At 38.1% G+C, this 10,717-nt stretch overlaps 1 protein-coding gene across 2 annotated transcripts in view; it reads right to left on the bottom strand.

Annotated features, from left to right (window-relative positions):
- Positions 1-2,280: 2,280 nt before the first annotated feature.
- Positions 2,281-10,717, bottom strand: part of SKA2 (spindle and kinetochore associated complex subunit 2) — a 47,237-nt gene continuing 38,800 nt past the window's right edge. For both annotated transcript variants that reach the window (XM_043583909.1, XM_043583910.1), the window contains 2 exons: positions 8,955-9,131; positions 2,281-2,913 (listed from right to left, as the gene is read on the bottom strand). In XM_043583909.1, coding sequence (XP_043439844.1) covers positions 2,770-2,913; positions 8,955-9,131 — 321 coding nt within the window. In that variant the 3' untranslated portion in view covers positions 2,281-2,769. The remainder of the gene's footprint in view (positions 2,914-8,954; positions 9,132-10,717) is intronic.

Below are 10,717 nucleotides of genomic sequence, written 5' to 3'. Positions count from 1 at the left end.
CAGGAACTTGTCATGACTTCTTTGTGATACTACCATTTTTCAATCCCACCAATCAACATCACATCCCAGAGCCATTCCATGGCAAAAACTTCCTAAATATTAACAATACTGAAGAAAATGTTACTGAAGTGTGACTTATTTCTCTGTAATCTAAAGGGGAGGGGGTGCCTGGGTAGCTTAGTTGAGTGTCCGACTTTGGCTCAGGGCATGATCTGAATTCATGAGTTCATGAGTTGGAGCCCCACATCAGGCTCACTGCTGTTAGCTTAGAGCCCCCTTCAGATCCTCTGTCCCCCTCTCTGTCCCTCCCCCACTTGTATGCTCACTCTCTCTCTCTCTCAAAAGTAAACATTTAAAAAAAAATTTTAAGGCGTGGTTCTGTTCTTCAAATACTCAACTACACAGTACAATTTTAACTGAAGCTACTCTCCCAACCCTGTTTGTCACCTATTACAAGTTTGTTAATGGACAAATAAATGCTCATAACCAATTTTTTTAATTAGATGAACGTATAATTCTATCACCTGCAGAACTAATATTGATGCATCTTTCCTAGTCTTTTCAATGCCTCTTATTACATATATGGAAATATTTACAGAACAATTTCTAATTATCAAACCCAAACACTTTACCATCTCATTGTGCTTCCAGCCATCCTGACACACAGAAGTTATTTGGTTAGGATCACATAACTAGAATTTAAAACCTGCTATTTACAGGGGCCTGGGTGGCTCAGTCAGTTAAGGGTCTGGCTCTAGATTAAGGCTCACATCATGATCTCACAGTTTGTGAGTTCAAGCCCCAAGTCAACTTCTGCACTGACAGCATGGAGCCTGCCCCATGCTCTCTGCCCCTCCCCAGCTCACTCTAAGTAAATTAACTAAATCAAAAAAACAAAAAACCTGTATTTACATTGCAGACTCCAAAGCCCAATCTTAACTACAAAACTGCAATCTGTTTCCCCTATCCCCCATTTAACACAGCTTCAGCATTTCCCAGAAGGTTAACAGTAGTAATTTATTGGCAGCTTGACCTCTTATTATGTGAATACACCTATTTACCTTCCATTAGCCAGATGTATTTGTGTTTTGCTAGTATAAATAACCCTGGGATTAACATCTTTGCATCAAAATCTGTCCCTATGATTACCTTATTGCCAATAGTTATTTAAAAACAAATAGGCACCCGAGTGCCTCAGTCAGTTAAGCATCTGATTTTGGCTTAGGTCATGATCTCAGGGTTTGAGTTTGAGTCCTGCACAGAGCTCCATGCTGACAATGTAGAGCCTGCTTGGAATTCTTTCTCCCTATCCTCTGCACCACCCCCCAACAATATAAATAAACTTTAAAAAAAATTTTTTACAAATAAATAACGAGGGGCACCTGGGTAGCAGTCTGTTGAGCAGCCAATTTTGGCTCAGGTCATGATCTTGTGGTTCATGGGTTCAAGCCCCACGTGGGGCTCTATGATGACAGCTCGGAACCTGGAGCCTGCTTTGGATTCTGTCTCCCTCTCTCTCTCTCTCTCTGCCCCTCACTTGCTCACACTCTATGTATCTCTTTCTCTGTCTAAAACTAAATAAACATTAGGGTGCCTGGGTGGCTCAGTCAGTTAAGCGTCCCACTTCAGTTCAGAACATGATCTCACAGCTTGTGAGTTATGAGGCCCGCATGAGGCTCTGTGCTGACAGCTCAGAGCCTGGAGCCTGCTTCAGATTCTGTGACTGCCTCTTCCCTGCTCACACTCTCTCTCTCTCAAAAATAAATATTTTTTGGGGCGCCTGGGTGGCGCAGTCGGTTAAGCGTCCGACTTCAGCCAGGTCACGATCTCGCGGTCCGTGAGTTCGAGCCCCGTGTCAGGCTCTGGGCTGATGGCTCGGAGCCTGGAGCCTGTTTCCGATTCTGTGTCTCCCTCTCTCTCTGCCCCTCCCCGGTTCATGCTCTGTCTCTCTCTGTCCCAAAAATAAATAAATGTTGAAAAAAAAAATTTTTTTTAAAATAATAATAAATAAATATTTTTTTTAAAAACTAAAAAAAAATTTTAATAAAATAAATTAATAAATAAATAAAATAAGGAAATACACACACAATTGGCAAGTAACAGTTGCCAGTAATCCTGTTTTCGGTTTCTTAGCTTTCATATAGAATGTACAATTATAATAATATAGGCTGAAGGAGAACAAAGGTAGTGTTGATATACAACAGAGACACTCTAAAACAGCATTTGAAAGCAAAGTTCATGTTCAACATTAGCAGCAAGAAGGAATAAGAAAAGTGAGGCTGTCACAGAAAAGCCGATTTATTATTACTAATGTTAGCTTTTGTGGAGGATTTTAGGTCACATATTAGCAGTCTCCAATAATGTGACCATTACCTATAATCAAAACTTTTCAAAAATAAAATTATATACATATAATATATAATATAATACAAATATTTTTTCTATCCGTTAATTTCCAAAGCATGCTCATTCATATCTACTGACCAATAGTACATAAATATCCTTTTATGATAGGCCAGGACATCCATTTTCTCCCAATTATACAAAAACAAATGCAAAATAGTGTTACGTGACTTCCTTGTCTGAAATAATAAGACTGTGTGTACATACATACATTTAAATCCCTTTATTCCCATTCCATGTTTTTGGCTGAACTTTATTCATATAATATCTGCCCTTCTTATAGGACCTTCTCTTGTGAAAGGCATCACTATCCAGTTACCCAAGCCAAATCTCCTTCTCCATCCCCCCACCTCTAGTCATCGAGTGCTAACAAGACATCTTCTTAAATCTTTCTGGAATGGATCTCCTCTCCATTAGAATTCCGTTTTGCAAGTCCACTTCTTCATAAGTCTGAACAAAAGATTTTAATTGCTCTGCTGCAGTTTTCTCTTCTTTAGTCAGTGGTGACAGCTAAAAAACAAATGAGAAAATCTTTATTTCAAAATCTGTAAAAACTATGTAATTTAGTTAATTTCTGCTTTTTTTTTTTTTATGTTTCCATAAGCTCACACTATGTCTATAATCACAAATTAGGAAGGCAGGATAAAATAGATATTTGGCTATCCAAATACAAGGTACTTTTAATGTTTGAGCTTTCAAAGAACTTGCAATTAAGTTTAAGAAACAAAACCAATAAACAGTTTAAGGACTGTAATTTAACAAAACTAAATAAGTCACATTTGACTGCTATATTCTAAAAGCATTTTGAGAAAGAAATGTGAATAAAATAGTCTGGAAGTTTCCTCAGAAGCGGAGAACTAAATTGAACTAAATTTTGAAGGATAATTGAGATGTTTTTAGCTGCAAGTAACAGGAATACATTTAAAAATGGATAAATAATAAGAAAATTTATTATCACTGCACAATAACTACAGAAAAAGGTCAGACTTCAGGACTGGTTTATTCCGCAGCTCAACATAAAGACTGGGTTTTTCCACCTTATCTAATATCCTTGGTGGTGGTTTATCCTCAATCTGAAAGGAAAAATGGCTCTAGCAGTTCTAGGCATCACATCTATACATAATGTTTAGAAGAAGAAAAGAAGTTTTCTCTTCCTAGAGGTCTCTCAGCAGTGAGGAAACTCTAATTTCCTACGTCTAGACTTTCCCTTCTCACATGTCACATGGGTTACAAACCCATTCCTGAGTGAATTTAGTTAAAAGAAAATCCATTTCCCTTGCCAATGAGATGCACGCCCTGAAGCTGAGGAAAGCACCAACTTTGCCCCAGACACGAGCTAGGGATGATGGCACACATCTCAAGAAAGTCAGTGTTCTATTAGGCAGCAAGGGCGAATAGATGCTGAGAAAACAACCCAGCAAACAGTATCTGCCTAAAGCAGGTAGGAGCAAACAGCAAAAGGAAGAATAGAAGCCAAATGGAAATGTAAAGGACTTTCATAGGGCACTAACCAATGGGCTAGCTAAAACAGGGTTAATGGGGAAATTATACAAAGTACAACGTGAAGAATCAAATAGTTACAACTCCGCCTAACTATATAGGTCATCTCTAGAGAGACTGCTGAATCTGGAACACACTATACCTACAGAATAAGAATCTCTAGAGCAGTGCTGTCCACCAGAACTTTCTGTGATGCTGAAAATATTCTATATCTGTGCTGTCTAATCAGTAGATGAAGAACTGATTTTTTTATTTTATTTAATTACTTTAAATTTTAATTTAGGGGCACCTGGATGGTTCAGTCAGTTAAATGTCTGACTACAGCTCAGGTCATGATCTTATGGTTCATGAGTTCAAGCCCCACATCAGGCTCCGGGCCATGGAGCCTACTTCGGATTCTGTGTCTTCCTCTCTCTCTCTGCCCCTTCCCTGCTCTCTCTCTCTCTCTCTCTCTCTCAGAAAATGAATAAAAAACATTAAAAAATTTTAAAAATAATAATACATTTTAATTTGTACGGCCACATTTGGCTATTGGGCTGCCCAGCTGGTTTGGCTGATCAAGCCAACATTTACCAAAAATATTCACATAGATAAAATGAAAAACAATCATATGCCTTTCTGCAACCCAAATAATTACAGAATTTCCCTCTTCTATCTCAAAAACAGGAAATGGTATTATTCTGAAAGGACTTTGTTCTCCATGAGTCCATGTTTCTTGTTGTGATAACTGTTCAAGAGATTTCAGACGACCTGTTTCATAAATTTTCAAAGAATTTTTCCAGGAATTAACCAATCTAAAACTTGTAGAAAATTTTCTTCCTTAATACAAATGTTTCAGAGCTCAGTGGAATACCACACATTCTGTTTTTAATACCTTTTTAATTATATTTGTTTTGGGGTTTGTTTTGGTCATTTTTATTTTGGAACCAATCTAGTCCTGTGTGTGTGTGTATGTGTGTGTGTGTGTGTGTGTGTGTGTGTGTGTGTGTGTGTCTTGGTGGTCACCTTTATAATTAAGTGTATTTAAGCCTTAATGTCCTTATATTAACTAAAAAGTATTCCTTTCACCTCCTTTTCTGTTCTCACCTCCCTATTTATTTTTTAATATTATAAATTCAAGTCCCATTTTTTAATATCATCAATTCAAACATATTTTCTATCCTTGCACTCTTATGAAGACTATAACAAGGGGAGTGCCTGCGTGGCTCAGTTGGTTGAGCTTCCAACTCTTGATTTCGGCTCAGGTGGTGATCCCAGGGTGGTAGGATTGAGCCCCTTGTCGGCTCCTCGCTGAGAGCGGAACCTGCTTGGGATCCCCTCTCTCTCCCTGTCTCTCTCTGCCCCTCTCTCCCACTCACGCTCTCTCTCTCTCTCTAAAAGAAGTAGAATGAAAAAAAAAAAAGATATAGCAAGATAATACCTGAACAGTTTTACTTTCTATTTGCTTTCTGTTGTCTATAAAAAAGCAACATTTGCCTTAAGTAAGTTTATCCCTATATCTTTCTTCATGTTCCCAAAATAATCTTAAAGGCCCTGTTGGTTATTTTAGAAAATTTCCGAAGCCTCAACTTAATCTAGCCTTTGGCTTTCATAAGTATTCTCACAGTTCTGTCCCTATGACTGACACACCTCTTTCTACACTTCCTTTATAAGGTCTACCTTACATGTCTTTTAAATTCTGGGCTCATAGAACTATTTTTGTTTATACAACTCTCTACAGACGCCATTTTCTTTTCTTCCACATTTTGATCATGAAAATTTTCTCTAAACTTTCTACTATCTCATTTTTAAAGTAGTAGATACAAGTCCCACCACATCTGACATTTCCCAACATGGCCATCATTGAATCGAAAATATTATCTCCTTCTTCAAGGTTTATAACCAACCTTTCAGTCATCTCTCATTATTTGTAATGTAATCCAAAGTAAAAGCTCCATTAGTTTTCTACCTTAAATATAATTATTTCTCATTGCTGATACTTCTTTTTTATTTTTATTTTTTTCAGAGACAGAGAGAGCACCAGTGGGGGAGAGGGGCAAAGGGAGAGAGAGAGAATCTCAAGTAGGATCCCCACTCACCATGGAGCCCAGTACAGGGCTCAATCCCACATCCCTAGGATCATGACCTTACCCAAAAGCAACAGGCAAATGTTCAACTGACTGAGCCACACAGGTGCCCCTGCAGGTACATCTTTTAAGTGAATGAAGAACTTTACAAATAATTAGATGACTGAAATCCTCTATCACTATTATAACTATTTTCTATACCACTTTTTAATCTTAGTCAGAAATATAGTTTTTACTGACTGTACCCAGTGGGGACAATTTTTATTACCACAGCATTCAAAATATCACTTTTCAGGGCATCTGTATTGGTTAAACATCCGACTTCGGCTCAGGTCATGAACTCACAGTTTGAGAGTCTGAACACTGTGTCAGGCTCTGTGCTGACAGCCTGAAGCCTGCTTCACATTCTGTCTCACTCTCTCTCTGCCCCTCCTCTTCTTGTGTGTGTGCTCTCTCTCTCTCTCAAAAATAAACATTTAAAACAAACAAAAAAACCCAAAATAGTGACTTTTATTTCACCCACCTAAATTTATCCTGTGCTTCAATAAATTTATGGATTTCTGTACATATATGTTGATATGTACATTTAGAACTACATTTAATCTCTCCTCAAGATGTTTCCTTAGAACAAGTTTATATGCTTCTATTTTCACACTCTGATCACCAACAATGAAGAATATGCCTTGAGTTGTGTGTGTGTGTGTATATATATATATATATATACTGCTATCATAAATATACTGTTTTTGCATTTTACTTATTAGTATGTGTCATGACCCTTACTGTTTTTTGTTTGTTTGTTTTTTATTGTTTGTTTGTTTTAAGGAGATAGAAGTTTATTGAATATACCACAAGGGAGCAGTGGGCAGGACAGCAGAAGAGATATCTGCCACACCCTTCCTGTTTTAAACTCCTACTTCCTATTCCCTCTGTGACCCCCTCTTTTTTCCCCAAATTTTAGAGAGAGAGCATGAGTTGGGGAAAGGGGCAAACAGAGAGAGAATCTTAAGCAGGCTACACACTCAGCACAGAGCCTGATGTGGGGCTTGATGCCACGATCCTGGAATCATGACCTGAGCTGAAATCAAGAGTTGGATGATCAACCTACTGAGCCACCCAGGCACTCCTCTCTCTATGTCCTTTCTAATCACTCTTTCCTCTGCCACTATTCATTCTCCCCATGACATAATATCTGAGGTATATAACACCTGAGGTACATCCGGGGCACCTGGGTGGCTCAGTCAGTTAAGCATCCAACTTCGGTGTTAGATCATGATCTCAGTTTGTGAGTTCGAACCCAGCATTAGGCTCTCTGCTGTCAGCACAGAGCCTGCTTCAGAACGACTGTCCCTCCCCCTCCCCTGCTTTCATGCACACATGTACAATCTCTCTCTCTTAAAAATAAATACATATTTTAAAAAAAAATTAAAGGCAGCTCTTCCTGCCCAGGGATCCTGTCCCGTGCTTTAATAAAATCACCTTTTTGCACCAAAAAAATAAAACAAAACAACCATCTGAAATACATCAAAGGTATCATTTCATTATTTTTAAAATTTTTACAATGTTTTTATTTTGTTTTTGACATAGAGAGTGAGCGTCTGGGGAGGGGCAGAGAGAGGAGACACAGAATCAGAAGCAGGCTCCAGGCTCTAAGCTGTCAGCACAGAACCTGACACGGGGTTCGAACTCACAGACAGTGAGATCATGACCTGAGCTGAAGTCGGACGCTTAACCAACTGAGCCACCCAGGTGCCACTGAAGGTACCATTTGAAAAATTTAATCATGTACTATTCTCTTTTCTCCCATTGGTAATATAAAGAATTATTGACCAAATTAACCTTGGTAATCAACCTTTGAGATTTATTCTCACTACCAGCCTGTAATTCAAGTATCTTAAACCAGATTTAGTTCAGGGTTGGTAAAAAAAATATAAACAAACAAACAAATAAAACCCCATGTATTCTGCCCCTAGCCGCATGCCCGTAACGATAGCTTTTGTGCAACACCCAAACACAGTTCCTTAATACAGCACTCTAAGCAGGTATTACCAGTTAACTGGTTGGAGTTGACACCAGAGATAAAAAAAATTATATAGATGTCTTTTGTCCATATAATTAAGTTCTACTCTATGATTCCAACTACATACAAACTATCTTTTCTTTTGAAAGCCCTCAACTTTGGGGACACCAGGGTTGATTTTGGCTCAGGTCATGATCTCATGGTCATGAGATAGAGACCCATGTCAGGATCCACACTGAGTATGGAGCCTGCTTGGGATTCTCACTCTCTCCCAATGCTCCTCCCCTGTGTTTGTACGCACTCTCTCTCTCTCTCTAAAAAAAAAAAAAAAAAAAGAAAGAAAGAAAGAAAGAAAAAAAGAAAGCTTTCAACTTTGCCTTAATAGTAAATGAAAATTCTACCAAATCCTTCAGTTGGCTATTTAAGATGATACTGCCTAGGTCAGCAGTTCATATTGGTTTTTTTTTTACTCCATTATATCTGAAGAGTTTTACATAATCAGTGATAAAGGTTCACAATTACAAGGATTTTTACAAGAAATCAGAGGGCAATGAGGAATGGAGAAAGAGAATGAAGGTCAGGATTCCCCAAGCCCACCAACCCAACTGTAGAAAAGGAGAACTAAAACAAGTCACTGGTATAGATGCTTTCCAGATTTCTCAGTCTCACTAGTTCTAAAACAAACTACAAGCTGGTAGATTTAATAAGCATTAGAAATGTTTCTCTTCTGCCATGGCTGTATAATCAAAGATAGCACACCTCTTTAGCAACCACGTCAAGTCCACATGCTTATTTTAAAACAAAAGGAGATAAGAACTATTATACTTCAGGAATCAGGAAAATCTCATTTCTATCAACAGTTCAAACTGAATGCTGAATCTCAAAATGAAAATGGGGGCTCATCTTTCAAAGAGACACTCAGAATTAAAACTCTATAAATCCAACTTGTCAATTGGAAGCATTACCTCCACATCTGTTTGCTTTTGTAGTTCTTGTATCATGGTCATCGTCTTACTGACAGTAGCACAAATGCGGTTCTTACTCTCTTTCTGTTCTATACCAATCGGTTTAAAGCGGGCATACAAAGTTTGATATCGAGACTTTATTGCTGACAATTCCTTTAAGAGTGTAACTGGATTTCTCTATATCAGGGAAAAAAATAATATATTAAATTGTTAAAAGGAAAAGTTAAGCTTCTTTTAAGAATTAGAGTATGTACAACACATTCTACCATCCATTTAATTGAACACTGTATTTAATTACACAACTGTGTAATAGAGGATGGGAGGAGAGGAATAAAGAAGCATAAGACCTAAATCCTATTCTCAAGTAATTTAAAGCTTAGGTCCAGAAATAACCCACAGATGCACACAAAATAGCAATATTAAAATAAGCAAATAAGGTGACATTAGATAAATAACATTTAATACATAGTTCACCATAATTAATTACATATTATTTTTAAAATACAATTCTAAATACTATTCAGAAGGTGATTAAAGGAACTATTTTGTTCTTAATGAGTAAGAAAATTTAAAACTACATATCATAAAATTCTTAAACATACTGTCATGAGGCTAAAGTATGTATAAGTACCAATTAATTGACTTTCCTATACAAATTCACACCAACTCAAGAGACTATAGGTTACATTGGTTTTTCAAATTCATTTTAACGTTTATTTATGTTTGACAAACAGAGATAGAGTGCAAGCGAGGGAGGCACAGAGAGAGAGGGAGACACAGAATCCAAAGCAGGCTCCAGGCTCTGAACTGTCAGTGCAGAGCCTGATGCGAGGCTCAAACCCATGAACCAGGAGATCATGACCTGAGCCGAAGATGGACACTTAACCGACTGAACTACCCAGGAGCCCGTTCAAATTCATTTTAAATGTTTCTTTATTTTGAGAGAGAGAGCACATGCGCAACTGAGCTGGGGAGGGGCAAAGAAGGAGGGTGGGGGAGAGAATCCCAAGCAGACCCCATGCCCAGCAAGGAGCCCAACAGGGGGGGCTCAATCCCACGACTGCGAGATCATGACCTAAGCCAAAATCAAGAGTCGGTTAATCAAGATGCTTACCTGAATGTGATATCCAGGCGCCCCTCAAATTCATTTCAGAATATAAACAGTATTCCATAAATGCATTTCAAAAGGGTCCTTTCTGACACTTGGTAATTCTTTTCATTCCCTGATGGCTCCTTAGCAAACCCTGCAATACTAACTATTCCAAACTTTCTCCACTCCCTCCAGTTAGCATCTACTCCTTCTTGGCACAAGACCTCACCAACTATTATACGAAGAAAATAGAAAATATCTAGTAGAAACACCATCTTCCTGCCTTTTCATCTGAGAAGGAAAACATCAATGGGTATTCTCATCCCTACTCAGCCCCTAGCACTACCACTATTATTGTTTCCTCCCCACATCCTCCACAGCCTTAAGTTTCCTATATTTCTATAACCTTTTCAATATCTTCCTTTGTACAGACTTCAAATATATATATAGAACTTCCCTATATTGGGGAGAAATGAACTCCTGGGGGGAAATTAACTCCTTCTCCTGACTCTGTTGTCGCTTTAAAACCAGTTTCATTCTTCTCACTCCATTCCCACCAACTGTCCAGGTCCTATAATAATAACATCCCATAGACGAACATCCTTTGCCAAATTTTTGCAAACAAGCAAAAGATAAGCTTGTCCAATAGCATATAATTTGGATACCCTTTCTC

The sequence above is a fragment of the Prionailurus bengalensis genome, chromosome E1 (genome assembly GCF_016509475.1).
Source record: "Prionailurus bengalensis isolate Pbe53 chromosome E1, Fcat_Pben_1.1_paternal_pri, whole genome shotgun sequence".
Taxonomy (NCBI): Eukaryota; Metazoa; Chordata; class Mammalia; order Carnivora; family Felidae; genus Prionailurus; species Prionailurus bengalensis.
This window is presented reverse-complemented; position numbering and strand designations above follow the sequence as displayed.